The 14,749-nt window shown below is 46.0% G+C and overlaps 1 protein-coding gene across 1 annotated transcript; it reads left to right on the top strand.

Moving 5' to 3' along the window:
* The first annotated feature begins 637 nt into the window (after positions 1-637).
* Positions 638-14,094, top strand: UNC119 (unc-119 homolog (C. elegans)). The gene is made up of 5 exons (XM_010573927.1): positions 638-670; positions 9,811-9,985; positions 10,984-11,086; positions 12,919-13,091; positions 13,982-14,094. The coding sequence occupies exons 1-5, from the start codon at positions 638-640 to the stop codon at positions 14,092-14,094; spliced, it is 597 nt and encodes a 198-aa protein (XP_010572229.1).
* The last annotated feature ends 655 nt before the right edge of the window (positions 14,095-14,749 follow it).

Genomic DNA, 14,749 nt, shown 5'->3' with positions numbered 1-14,749 from the left:
CCCCGGGGCTGAAGGTCGGTGGTGAGATGTCCCTCTGTGCTCCCCCCATCGCCCCTCTCCTGTATTTGTGCCCCTGTGCATAGGGCTGGGCCAAGCTGAGCCCCTAGCCTGTGCCCACAGCAGTGGGGCTGGCGGAGGGGGGGCAGACTGGATCCATGGCTGCAATATGAAGGGGCTCCACTGCAGCCCCATCCTGCAGCCCCCCCCCCCCGTTTTTCCTTCCCCAGTATAGCACCGCTGGTCTTGAGAGCATCCTCAGGGGATGGCAGGCACAGGAGCGTGCCGGCTGGAAGGTTTGCTGTGCTTGGCAGAACAGCTCGGTCGGGACCAGGCGGCTGCGTTGGACCTGTCGGGGTTGCAGCACGCTGGGCTGGGAGAAGGCATGTGCCTCAGGCCAGCTTGGCCTCAGCAATGCCCAGGGGTGGCCTGAGCCCCCTCTGTCCCCAAAAAGGTCTTTTTGCATGTCCTGGGACCTTTGGGTGGTCTCTCTGCGGGCAGCAGGTTGGGCAGGGGGAGACGATTTCTGGCAGGGAGGAGGGGGCTGGCCTGGGTGTCCGTCCACGCTCCTCTTTGCCTGGGAGCGCTCTGCGATGTGGCGTTAGAAGCAGGTTTCGTGTCGCAGGCCAGGCCGTGCGGCATGACGAGAGCCCTGGAGAGGAAGGATGCGGCTGTGAGTATCGGTGCGTGCAGGCAGCCCCGTGGGCCCTGTGTGCGGTGAGCAGGGTGGAAGGGAGGGTGGAAGGAAAGCCCTGCGGGGACTTGGTGTTAGTCCTCAGGAAGGGGTTATGGAGGCTTCTCTGAAGGAGGGGATGCTGATGCTGGGGAGTCCTTGGCTCCCCTTCTCCTCGCTGAGATGCTCTGATGGGCTGCAGCAGTGTGATTCACTGCCCAGGCCCAGAAATCCCCTGCTTGTGGCAGGGAGAGCTGTGCAGCAGGCACTGAAGCGTACTGCCAGCATACTCCGAGGAGCAGCAGTTAGGCGGTGAATCCAAGCGACGGTCGCATTAAGCACTTTGCACGCTTGCTTTAGGGTAGCCTGCATGTCCCTGCCTTCGGCAGTGCTGTCTGGAGGGGCTGCAGGCACATGGCCACCCCGTACCCTCGCTCCTGGGGCGTGCAGACCTCTCAAGGTGGATGGTGCATGGCTCTTGGTAAGCTCCCGCGTTCCCAGGGCACAGGGAAGGCCGAGCTGGTCACCCTGGCATCAAAGCCAGGCTGGGAGTGGAGCTTGTTGTCGCCTGCCTCTTCCAACCATGGGGCATTGCTCTCTGGAGCACAGGGAAGATGTGAAACGCATGAAAATGTTTTGTTCCCCTCCTGCTATGACACTTGCTGGTAGCGCAGGGGGTGTGGATGGGTCGTGCCGAACAAGAACCAGGTACTGTGATGAGCCATGGGTAATGCCTTCCCATGGGAAGTGCTTGCCCATCCTGCTGGGAACATGGGAGCCAACAAATGCTCTCTGCACCTGGAATCCTCAGTGTGTGCTTGGGGATACAGGTTGAGCATATTGTATTTTATTACCTAGGAGTATTTTGCAGCACCCCTTCTCAAGCTCGGTTTTCAACCTGGTAGGTTTAACATAAAGAGCAAAGATACAAGAATATTTTTCTGTTCTTTAACATGTAATGATTACTTGGGGCATTCTCTGGCCTTTTCTCATTTCCATGTGCCACAGCAAGCTCTTAAAAACAGACTGCCAAAAATACCAACGTGAAACTGTTCCAGTCTTCTGCTCCGAGCGGAGGGTGCTGCAGGGAGGAGGAAGGACCAGACTGTGGGGGAGAAGTTCATGGCTACCCCAGCTCCAACCTCTCCCTTGGAAATGCTGAGTTGAGGCAGACATGACGCCCTATTTCAGCAATTCCGGTTTTGATGCCCAAAGTTGTGGTGCTCCAGGCAGTTTGAAGTTGAAGGGGGAATTGATGGTGGGGTTGCAGCAGTAATGTCCTGGTGCCCTGGATGTCCTTTGTTTTTCCAGGTGGAGTATGGTTCATCTTCATCCAAACTCACGGACCAGTAACACGGTAGCTCGCGCTGTTGAGGGACTGCGGTTGAGCTGTGTGCTGCCCAGGGACCTGAAGCGGTCTGGCCACATTTTAACATTGCTTCAGCAGACAGAGCCCAGGATAAACCATGTTGGAGAAGGGCTTGGTACTACAGAAATGTGTCTTTTAGAAATGCTTACACCACGAGTAGCCTGTGTGTTTCTGAATGGCCTTCCAGCTTGCGTGGGGAAAGGCAGAATCCTAGCTACCGTATGGAGCACGGTATGGACCCAGTTACAAAAGGGATTCCATAACATGGCTGCCTGTGGCAGCAGGGCACCATGCTCACACCCGGGAGGGCTCTTGCAGCCCTGCATGCACCTGGGGTGTGCTGATCTTCTAGATGCTCTTTTGGAGCCAGGGTTTGCCATCTTGTGCTTGCTCTGCCTGCTGCGGAGCTCCTCGATGCTTCCTGATACGCTGGGCGAATCTGCTCGCGCTTCAGCCCTGGAAGAGTTGGGTGTCTGCGGAGCCAAACTGCTGGTTGTGGTTGCTACCTGTCGACCAGGCAGCATGCAGGCAGGCTACAGGTAGGCTGTTAGCCCTGCTCTGGCGTTTGGGTCCAGGGAAAAACCTTTGCTTTTGCATTAGGAAACGCAGCTGGGCTTTCCTCTTCCAATAGGTACAGCTGATAAATGACCAAATGTTAAAAGTCTCAGGCTGGGAGGGTGGAGATGCAGGATGTGGCTCTGTGGCAAAAGCATGCTTACTGCTAACCCAGAGAAACCCCGTCTGTAACCAGCCAGAAAAGCCAGCTGGGCTCTGCTCTTAATGTACATCTAATAGGCTTAAAGGGGGAGTTGTGCAAACTGTCCTGCATGTGCTGCGTCCTTTCAATGTTAAATTCTCCAGCAGCTCTGGGTCATAACGTTTCTGAGCACGCTAGGGTTCCAGCCTGATGGACCTGGGGTGCTGCCCTGGAATACCTGGGCCTTTTGGCTGGGCTGGCTCTGGCGCTGCGCCAGCTGAATTAGATGTAAGGCGAATGAACCGTTTTCTTTGCAATTAGCAAGACTTGTTACTTGCTCACACAACTTCAGTTACAAAAAGAGGAAAAACCTTATGACGCGATTAATTTAGGATTAGCAAAGGAGCGGGGCAGAGCTCAGTTCAAATTGCAATTAATTACCGAAGCAGCCAGAGGATCGGAGGAGTCTGTCTGCAGTTATTGGGATATCGCTGTCTGCAAATGCCACGTCCTGCCTCATGGAGCCAGCTGAGGAGCTGGGGCCTGTCATCCCTGGGCACCGTTCCTCATATCGTTGACCATGCTGCATCTCGCAGCTTTGCTGGGTCACGCTGTGCTACTCCCACGTTAGCTGCAGGGCAAGGTTAATTCAAGCAGAGCTTTAATTTCTTCCTCCGTCTTTGGTGTTAGAGTCATCGGTGGTCAGCAGGAGGATGATATTACAGCCCCGGTAACGCCATCCCTTTTTGCCGGTGTGCAATACTACTAGGCTTCAAACAGATACGTAACGAAAAGCAAGCTTCAGCCTCCGAGGTGGCCCTGCTTGTCACAGCTTCAGGCACCTGTACGGTTTGTAAGACTAGATTAAAGCTTATATTTTAAGCTTTATTCTAAAGCTTATTTTATTTTAGCAAACCAACGGGTTAAATAATTGATTACATACTTGGAAACAATTACAAAACGAAACCTAAAAATAAGGAACGCACACACACTTAATCATTTCTGAAACTAATCTCTTCCCCGACCTGTCATTTAGGATTTCAGTGAGACTTCTCTTGCCAGCTTTAGCTGAAGGCCAGCTTGGCAGAGGGCTGCCTCGACAGGTCGGTCAGGGCAGACCCTTCGTGGGTGACTTTCACACCAGTTTCCCTGTAGCGTTAATGGGAAGCTGAGATACGCAAATCAATCTTCAAAGCTGCTCCTGGACCATGACTTTCCTTTCCTTCCCCAATTAATTAGGAAAATTTATTGTATGAGGAGCTCTGATTAGCTGGGGTTGTTTGTGAGGAGGTTAATGAATCACTGTTCTGAGTTCTCCAGGGCTGTGATGTGTAAAAGCGTTTTGATATGCTGATTTCTTGTCACAGAGCAATATCCCAGAGCTGTGTCAAGCTGCTCTCACCGTGACTCCTTTCCTCGGCAACACCACATACATTATGAACCTTTTCAAGGCTTTGTGATAACGTGCAACTCGAAGTGTTGTGTAGACGAAGGGTATTTTTAGTAGTCTCGCAGTACAATATGGACTGTTAAGATTTCTAGGGCAGCACACGTGGCATGTGTGTAGCACAGGGCGCCGGGCTGGCAGCTGAGTGGGTTCCTCCTTCTGCCAGTGTTGTGAGTTTGGGCCATCCCTGGTGGAAATGGCAAAGGTAAGAGGAAAACTGTGGTATACCCTTGGGGGAGTTAGCCTGGGGGTTTGGGCAGGGCCCAATTGCTCTGGTTTAGCTTTGTGTAAGGGCAAAGTGAGCTGATTTTGTTAATGTTGCGCACTTGTTTTCAGACTTTGAGTGCAATCAGCATGAACGAGAGGGCAGGAAAGAGTGTTTGGATGCCCTGGGGATGGGGGAAGAGCAGCTCCATCTTTCCTTAACAAGGCCTGGAGGGCTGTGATCAGATTAATTGCGAGAGGGTGAAGTCTGGAAAGCTCTAGCAAAAAAAAAAAAAAAGACAAGCAGGCTGCCACAAAAAGCAGAGCCTGGTGAGCTGCACAGTAGGATGCGGTGCAAGGCACGCTGCCAGGTGGGTACACCTTACAGGCTATGGGGACCTTTGTAAACGCCCCAGCTCAGATCCCGCTGGGATGCACCCCTCTGCTTCATTCACAATGTCGGTCAGTAAATGTGCCACCGCAGAAAAACTCTCTCGTGGGATCCTCCTGGTGTGAGATTTTTTTCCTCTGGGGCATTCACAGCAGCCTAATTACTGAGCTAGGTGGGAGGGCTGCAGGTACCTCCCTCCCCATTTACCCCCACTGTCTTTGCTTATCCAAACCCCACAGCTTTAGAAATGGAGTGGATCCTGGCTAGCTTAAGCTTGTTTCTCTGCCCCTCTCTTTATGGGACATGAACTCCTGAGGCACAGGGCAGGGGAAATGCTTTAGTTTTTTCTTTAATTGAACTCTGGTTGTCTGAGCAGGCATATCAGTACTGCTTGAAACTTGCCCTGCCTTCCCCTCGAGGTCTTGCACTCTGTCCTGCGTCACTGCTCTGCATCTTCATGGGGTTCGTGCTATTTTTGTTCACTTCCTCCTGAGACTCTTCAATCTGATAATCTCCTAATCTCCAGCTCCTAGTAATTCATCTGCAGTTGTCTTTGCTTTATACCTGGCTAATGTCTTAGGAGTCGTCTTCAAAATAGCTTCTGACCTTGTTGGCTAATGCGTGTTAGGAAATAGGCCTGCATAGCTACAGGAGCCTTCTTGTTGCCCAAATTCTTGTTATTGCCTGTGCTGGGGGAGACGTCCCTATTACAGGTCACTGCTGTTGCATCAGTTTCTCGAACAGCATCCTCCTGATTTACACCCATTTTCGTGACCAGATTTTGAGTTCTTTCTTAACCCAGGTACACTCTGCTTTCCTTTGTGGGCTATTAAAGCCTTAAAGTAGGAGCTGCCTGATCTGAGCTTAGATGCTCTGATGAGCATTGCAGAAATATCTGTAATGTCTGTGAGAGGGGACACGTGCTTTCGCCTGGTTGCAGAGAAGGAGAAGGGAGAAAGGAGTACAACAAGGAGTACTAACCCTATTGCCCATGAAGTCCTCTTGATAAAATGTGCCTGGTGGGGTGGTTGCAAAGGAAACCTGAAAATACAGGATCGACTTTTAGCTTTCTCTGATGAGGATCAAACACCTAATCTCATCCATTGGATAACTGAAATAACAGGGAGAGGGGCAAGAGGAGAAAGTGCCTTCATTAGCTTTCTTCTATTATCTAGCACTGTATTGCCCTCACCTTTTGTGCTCCTTTGTAACACCAGCTTGCAAAAATACAAGGCTGGAAATACGCACCAGGGTTCACAGTGTACCATTGTTCACAAGAGAATAGGCAGTGCCTGCTGTCATTTTCGAGGGTGATTTGCCGGTTTCTTTTGCAATCTTGGTTGTTCTTGGGAGGGGAGGAAGGTTTCCTGGGTGAGAACCCGCTCTTCTCTGGATTGGACAGCCAAGGTGCCACCTCGGAACTGTAAACAGGGAATGAGCATCCACTGTTTCTGATAACAAAGCTAGATAGACACCTCTTAACGAATGCCTTGCTACAGATTGCTCTTCGGAGTTTTTTTGGAATCACTTTTTCATACAAAGGGAATAGGAGAATTCAGGAAGGAATCCATTGTGTCTGGCTCAGGAAGTCCATCACCTCTGCTGCTTCCTCAGACCACCACAGTGTTGCTAGTTGTGCTTCCAAACACTTCAAAACCATGGTAGAACTTAAGATAGAAAATGTCTCTAATAGTGGGGAGTTGCAGATCTTTGGGCATGATACAGAGATTATGGGAAAGAAGCTGCAGAGGCACGAGCAGGAATAGTGATATGTGAGTGAAAAGTAGCTGCTAATACCAGGCTTGGCCAAGTTGCAAGAGTTTTCTCTTTTCTTTAAGAACAAGTCCAACTCAGTTGGTGAATTCCTTCCAGGAAGAGTTTGGGTGTGGAGGTCTGGGATATGGCAATTCACTGGGCTTTAGGAAGGAGTAGGAAATGCTCCTCTTTTGTGACCTGTTTTTGCACTACTTAATGTGGGTACTTCAGGACAAAAGCCAATCTGCTGGGTTTCCTAAGACAGTGATGATGTGTCCATCCCTTCCTCCTTTGTTCAGAGTGTGCTCTCTGTCAGCCCTGAATGAGGTGAGTACTGAAGGTTTGTTCAGGAGATAGCGTGATTATTTGGTTATTAACGAGGAAACAATGCAACCTGCTTCAGGGGAAGTGGAAGCAACGAGAAAATGTTCTGTCCTGAGAGACCAATCCTACCTTTCCTGTAATGATCCGCTTCACTCGATGGAGGTTTGAGCTGCCTTATGTCTAACTAAAATAGACACGGATGCTGCCTCCATTCCCCAAATTGTGCTGACGGTGAATTAGGATAATGAAAGCAGATGATACATTTAAGTGTGTCACAGAAGTGTGGGCAACTGGGCCCTACAGTAATTTAAAAATAAGTGTGTATGGGATGAGATTAGCAAATTTGACAGTGCTCAGCTAAGCAGAAGTATCTGCCAATTGCACGCAGCCCATTCCCAATAAGACCTTCCAATGTAGCTGCAGGCTTCTGTTATGTACGGGGAAAAAAAACAGCATGTGGCTACTTTGATTGACTTTTGAACAGGAATTGCAGCAAGCAAATTTAATACAGACTGAGAGGAATATATATACCTCTTTTTTTTTTTTCCCTGCTAGGAGACTGGGCACTGCCAGAGGAGGAAAAAACCACTTGATTGCAGTACTCTGGCAGCTAATCTTCCTAGATGTCATCCAGTTACATACTGGCATGTTGATTTAAAAAAAAAAAAGGGGGGGTTTAAAATATTTTCAGTGCAAAAAGAGTTGGAAAACATAGCGCAGGGGCGCAAACATCAGTGAGCAGGAGCCTGGTAGGGATTCTGCCCGGGGTTTACTCCTCTTCGATGGCTCTGCTTGGCTCTCCTCTCTTCCAGATGAGTCATGGACACTGTTACTGCAGCAACGCTACTGCCAAGGAGGGGGATAAAGCTGTTGCCATGGTGCTGGATGGGCAGGAATTCTGCAGGAGGAAAAACACTTAATTATTAACTTGCAGACAAACGAGGCTTCAGACTTTGCCTGCGTGCTCTAGGGAAGGTGTCCCGGGCTCCCAGGCGACCACCAGCCTGTTCTGGTACAGCCCTTTGCCTTCGTGGAGAGCAGCTGGTCCGAGCGCGGCCGAGGGAGGCGAAGCCGGGACTGTGGGAAGCTGTGTGTGCTTCTGGCAGTTTGTGTTTTGCATGCGGCGGCTTGGAGCGGGGAAGTTGTGGGACGGGTTAAGAATTTGGGCTGGCTGATGTGTTAGAACCTAAAATCATCGTGTAATTGCAGGACGTCTACCTGAGGATTGCTAAACCTTGGGGCTTAAGGCAAGGGGTTGATTTAAATTTCTGTCCCATCTCCTTGGCTGCTGTTAAAGGCAGAAAAGAAGATTTTGTGCAGTTCTTTGGCTATTTTGTCTAACAGTAGGCTTGCATTTTCTTGTGGTAGTAAGAAGGTTGAGCTTTCATCTTGTTCTTCCTGATAGCGTGGGTACTGGTGTTAGTTTTTCTTTGTGCTGGGTTGATAGGAAAGGGAAACCTCCCTGCCAAATGCCAGAGATGCTTCGAACACAGTCCTCTCCCTTAAAGCCCATTCCTTTGAGCATTCACATATGGTGGTGATGAAGGAGAGCAGTAAAACCCTCCAGAGAGTATGTTTAACACCTCAGTTCCTTGTACCAGTGAGCACTCGGACAGTTCTCCAAGATAAGGAGATTTGCAAAGACTAGAAGGCTTCTAGGAAACTACAGGTGCTAGATGTGCAGTTCATGCTCAGCAGCACCTAGGAGCAATCTTCCATAGTGCGGACTCCAGCTAGCTTTGTCTCTCGCTACACAGGGGCCTGATTTCTGTAATTACAGATCCCAGCATGAGGGCCTTGCTGTCTGGTTGCAATGCCTGGCATTTGGGATGTTTTACTACGCCACAGCAATCTTTTATTAACTCCTTATCTATGGGATGTGCTAACCACCGCCCATGAACCGTAACCCCTGACCATAACGTAGGTACCTGATTTGTTATACCGGCGCTGAAGGAGGGGTTGTAATGGGCAGGTATGATCTCTGAGTACACTGCAACTTGTTTTCATATAGTCAATGAATAAGCCTGAGGTGGATGGGTATATTTGAATTTTAGAAATAAGAAAGCAGACAGAAGTGATTAACCCAGACTAACAGCAGGAATTAGTAGCTGAGAAAGGGCTTAGAATTAGAATGTTAAAGTATTACTTTCACCTTAGAACCTCCAAAACAAGTCTCTTACAACATGCAGATGCACAGTCATTCAAAAGCTAACCCAGCCTGTATACATACAACATTTACTTAGATTTGTCAGGATAAAGTAAGTTATTGGAGCTGCTGTCAATCTGTGCTTATATGCGTGGTGAAAATCAGGTGCCACTACTCTTTCCCCAGAGAGGAGGCTGATACGCAGGCTGGGAAGCTGTCTTGGGGCACAGCAAGGCTGAAGCCAGAAACAAGGACTTTCTCCCAAAGATACCGACTCTGGTGGAAGCAGGGAAGGGCTCTGTTCACAGACTGGTTTCCTAATACAGGGAAAGGCTTCAACGCTGTTTTCAGTGCCGAGAAAAAAAAGTCTTTGCATGGGACAAGCATCGGTGGAGAGAAGAGGCCGTCCTTTGTCTGCGGAGGGTTGGAGATGGGAGGTGGCACAAGGGGGGACACTCCTGTTCCAGTTAAGCGCAGTCAGCTTAGTGCTCACAAAGCTGCTTAGCACTTGCGTTCTGCCAGAGGGCAGTTTTTAAAACAGGCAAAGCCTCTTACACTGAAAAGGCTAGGATTTGATGCAGGTGCTGACTATTCTCAATACCCTGAGGGGAAATGGATGCAGAAGATGCTGGCACAGGGTTGGAAAAGGGTGATGACCTCCTAGCGCTGGGGGAGAAAAGCCTTGTCCCTGTCCTGTCCAAGCAGGGCGGTGTGAGCATTCGGAACCGAGATTGTCTTGCTAGACATCAGGTTTGGATTAAAAACAAAGTAGTAGTGGAGATGCATTTGGGGTTGTGACCTCCAAAGAATAGCCAGAAATACCTGGTAGTTCTGGGCAGCCTTCATTTAAATTTGTTTTCCTCTGCAGATTATTTGTGCACTCCAGAGGAAAATGTTTACAAGATAGACTTCACCAGGTTCAAAATCCGGGACATGGAATCTGGCACAGTCTTGTTTGAAATCACCAAACCAGCAGCTTCAGGTGAGTGCACACACAAAATACTGTTTTAATGAACAAACAACTGCTAGTGTCTGCTTCCTTTTGCCTTCTCCCACTCATAGAATCATAGAATCATTTAGGTTGGAAAAGACCTTCAAGATCATCGAGTCCAACCATTAACCATGCCCACACTCCTTGTACTCGATACATTTCCCCAAAATAGGAGATGCTCTCAACTGCAAGAGGGCTAGAGTCCCAGCTTGCAGCAGAAATACTATTCCAGTGTCCCTCTGTACCAACACACTGAACAGAACTCATTGCTGCTGTATTCTGATGATTGCCATCTGTGATGAGAAAGGACAGATGGATGTTGTAAACAGAAGCAGAGGAAGAGGAGATCACCGTGTGTTCGCTTCTTGGCTGTTCATCAGCTAGTCCCCCTGTACATAGTTTAACTGCTAGTCTAACATCTTTCACTCAGGAGTCAGGAAAATGGTATTTCCAAAAGGGAGAAATTTGGTCAATTGTGCAAATTAGACAAACTGAAAATTTGCTGCTTTTTTTTTTCCCCCTTCATAATTTTTAGGTGTTACTTGTAACCATTAAAATGTTACCTGTTGCCAGTGGTAATAAAAACCTGGCGCAACTGTTCTTTTCCTGATTAAGCACTCTTTTAAATCTTCCCCATCTCCCTGCAGGTGAGAGGAAGTTTTCTGTAGCTTATAGATAGCAAAGCAGACATGCTAAGGTGAAATGCCTGGTTCAGAGTAACACTGCAATCCTGAATCAGAGGTAGGAGCAGTAAGTCACTTCAGAAAATAAGAAGTGTATCAAACCAAAGGGCCGTCTTGCAATACTCTGTCTCTGAGTGACCAGTAACGGATGCCTTAGAGAGGACAGGAAGAGGGTAAGCACATCATTGGGCTTTCTCAGAATAGTTCCCTGGCTTATATGACTCAATAATGTACGACTGCAAGTGTTTTCACCGAGTTTCTGTTTCTCAGACGACTGTGACGGAGCTTTACTTTGCGCTTTTCCAGAACGTGAACACAATGACAAGAAGGACATTGACCCCAATGCCGGACGGTTTGTACGCTATCAGTTTACCCCAGCTTTTCTTAGACTTCGGCAAGTGGGAGCCACGTAAGTAATTCCTCCTGTGCTACTTTTTCTAGCACAGGAAACAACTGAAATCTTATAAAAAACAGCTCTTGCTTGTTGATCCTCTCAGGAAGTTGATTTAATAGGCATCTTTTGTTATTAAAAGGATCTCCAAACATCTTTGCTGGGTGCCTTGCTTTCTCCATCCCTTTAGCTTATTTACCTCAGGAATAGGCATGGGGTTGAAGAGATGAATGCTAAAAGGGGCAAAATAAGGTGGACAGACTACGCAGGTATTCCAGCTCTTCTGCACATTATAGTTTGTTTGTCAGAGGCTCTGCCAGTTTTGGAAGGTGTGTCTGCAGTCCTCCACGTTGCATTCTCCCCAAAATATTAATCTGTAGATGCATGTGAAATGTTGAAGTAATGTTTGTCACTTTAAGTACTAGAATGATCTTTGACATGTCTGGTAGTACTGCTTGCATCTATCAATAAACCAAAGACGTGACACCTAAAGTATCTTTCTGTAAAGCTTTAGGCCAAAGTTATTGTTAGTGTAATACAGGTGACAGAGTATATTATTTATTTAGTAAAAGTTAGTAGTAATTACTACTAACTATGCTATTACTACTAACGTAACTACAGATTTATCTGCAGTTAAATAGCATGTGTGGGGAGATGCAATTTTTGGCTCATGTTTCCTCTTCTGGGCCTCCAAAGAGCAGGCTGGTGGGCTGCTTTGTCTCTACTGGAGATTTTAGAAGGGTATTGGGTCATAGCATGACAGGTTCTTTGTTGTCTTTGTTTTTCTTTACATTCACTTAAGTTTAAATTAGTATATGTAATGAAGAGCTTTATGCCCATTGCTATTATGTCATTAAGTCCATAATACTATAATCGAGCATCAGTTACAGTTTCCAGCATAACCTATTTGTTTCAGGTATACAGAAATCATTAGTTTGGATATACGTTGGAGTGCAGTTTGATAGATGCCTTCAGCAGCAAATGCGTATTTCACAGGAACTGATGTACAGTACCCTCGCTTGAAAAAAAAAAAAGAGTATTTTCAAGAGCTTGATTAAAATCCAGCATTTGGTTATGATGCAAAAGAATTAAAATTTGTTGTCAGAGAATATATTTAGAGCAAGGTTGCACATTACTGTTTCCTGCTAATCTTAAAGATGTGCACCATTTTGATTTTGTTTTGGAAGAAAAATTAGAGTAATGGATCAATTAGCACCTCTTTGGCCACTATTTGGTTAAAATGGTAAATACCCAACTTTTGATTTGTGCCAGACTAGTAACGGTGTCTTCCTGGCTTACTCATAGTGTATCGCAGGTAACTAATACCTATCTTTCTCCAAGAGGTCATGCTTCTTGGCAAGAGAAACTTGAATATAGTGCTCACTGAAACTTGTCCCCCTTTACCACTTACAAAGCAGGAACAGAAGAAAGACCATTTTCTGTAGATCTGGCATTTTTTTTAGTGCCCACCAGAAGAATTAAAGTAACTTGTATAAAACCCCAAAGCAATAACGAACGTCTAGTGAGTGATCTAGTGAAGTGCCTATCCAGAATAGTTGGAGGGATCTTTTCTTCACTGAAGAGGATTTTAAGATTGTAAAATTGTCTTGCATGTCTTTTTTTTTTTTTTTTTGAGTAAAATGAATCAAAATATAGTGTAATCTATGATTTGTAATGCTATCTTGTGTCCTTATAGCATGCTTTAAGAAAAAGAGGAAACGATAATTTGGTTAGTACCATTGCTTTAGATTTTTGGCTTTTTTTAGAAGAGCTCTCTTCTACCTTTCAGGAATGGTTGAAAATCCTCCTTAAGGAAGAAAGCTCACTTCAATCTTATCCTTCTTTTTCAGGGTGGAATTCACAGTAGGGGACAAACCCATTAATAACTTCCGCATGATTGAGAGGCACTACTTCCGGGATCAATTGCTTAAGAGTTTTGATTTTGAATTTGGGTTCTGCATCCCCAGCAGTAAAAATACGTGTGAGCACATCTATGAATTCCCACAGCTCTCTGAGGATCTCAGTAAGCTCTCTTTAATTACTGGGTTACCACACAGCGATGTTAATCTAAGGTGTTTTGAGGAAGCCCTTTCTTAAAAGCTGTCTGTAGAAAGTGGGTAGGGTAGAATACTTCCAGGTAGTTTTGTGTCTGTATTAACACGGATTTTGTTTTCTAGTAGCATGTATCTTGTCACCCACCAGACAGTTGTTTTTTGGTTTTTTTTTAATTCTTAAAAGGGAAGCTTCAGTGTCAGGGAGAAAAAAGATAACTGTGTTATAAAACAACCAAAAAAAATAGGATTAAAAAGACGTCCAATAAATGGATGACTTAAATGTCATGTTCTGTTTTAATGTTTGATGTGCTATATTGATAGCTGGAGAGGTTTTAGTTTTAGTATGAACATAACTTTTATTTTCTCTTCTCTCTCCCAAGATACAATAGCATGAGTACTAAATCTGTGTAATCTTATATTCTTTACAACCCCTAATCGTGGATGTCAGCACTAATATTACAGAGTCTGTGGAAAATACAGTGATGCACTGCTGCTTACTTATTTTCATACCAGAGCAAATTTCTTCTGAGTTCGCTGTTTTATCACCTTTTTTAAAACAAACAAAAAAACCCAACCAAAAACCCACAAACTCTAGTGTGATACTGTTTTGAGATTAGGTAGAGCACTTACACTTTGCATGGTGCCTTAACATATTTTGGTTATGTTTGAGTTCTTTAAAAGATACTGGCATCGAATGGTTTGGGTAGGTTCCCATTTTGATTTTGGTTTTTCGCTTGAGAGTTTGCTGCTATCTGAGCAATGCTATTAAATGTAAATGAAACCCAGTGCAGAACGTTGCTTCAGTAGGGCTTCTGTGTAACATGATTAATTTTTTTTTTCTTCTTTTTTCCCCCTGCAGTTCGAGAGATGATCCTTCATCCATATGAGACACAGTCGGACAGTTTCTACTTTGTAGACAACAAGCTCGTGATGCACAACAAGGCAGATTATTCATACAGTGGAGGACCTTGAGCACAGGACAGAGAGCCAACCTGTGCTGGCCTTCCCTTTCCTATCGAAGTTGTCAGGGATACCAACACCTTCAGTTCCATTGCCTACAATGTCAACCGGACCAGGATCCACAAACCAAGGACTCTTTGCCACAGTAGGAGTTTCATGACTAAATTTGCCAGTCTCGTCTTTTTTGAGCTTTGAAGCAGACCCAATTCTTCAGAACTTTAAGTGGTTCTACAATGGTAAATGATCTTTGGATACCACTTCCCTAAGTTCTTTAAGTGTCTGCTTTGGAAATGGCCTTGTGGGACTTGGGGGATTTTGCCCTAATTCTGTGGATTTGTGTTCTTGCCCTCAAGTATCTTTTAGGACGTGATTGCTTTCTCAAAGAATGTAATCTGAGAAACCACGTGAGTGGATGGATGCAAATGCAGAGTTTTGTTTATTTGTTTCTCTTTGTGAATGCTTCAAAGGCATGGCCAATTTAACTTGTACATCCAGTTGAAAATGTCGAGCATAACATCTTACAAAAGCAAGTTTCATCTTTAGATTAGTTCTCTAAATAAGTATTTCATCCTTTAGTTTTGTTCCTTCTGTGTAATATTCTGTTTAATCTTGGAAACACTGAAACTCACAATGAAGAGCAGCAGTTCAATGACAGAGCTGTTTTTAA

The sequence above is a fragment of the Haliaeetus leucocephalus genome, unplaced genomic scaffold (genome assembly GCF_000737465.1).
Source record: "Haliaeetus leucocephalus isolate CR32 unplaced genomic scaffold, Haliaeetus_leucocephalus-4.0 Scaffold395, whole genome shotgun sequence".
Lineage (NCBI taxonomy): Eukaryota > Metazoa > Chordata > Aves > Accipitriformes > Accipitridae > Haliaeetus > Haliaeetus leucocephalus.
The sequence above is the reverse complement of the archived record's forward strand: the minus strand, read 5'-3'. Positions and strand labels throughout refer to the sequence as shown.

Coding starts and splice junctions, on each gene's coding strand:
- UNC119 (XM_010573927.1), top strand. CDS start 638: ATGACGAGAGCCCTGGAGAGGAAGGATGCGGCT. Junction 9,986..10,983: donor CACCAAACCAGCAGCTTCAG/GTGAGTGCACAC, acceptor GCGCTTTTCCAG/AACGTGAACACAATGACAAG. Junction 13,092..13,981: donor ACAGCTCTCTGAGGATCTCA/GTAAGCTCTCTT, acceptor TTCCCCCTGCAG/TTCGAGAGATGATCCTTCAT.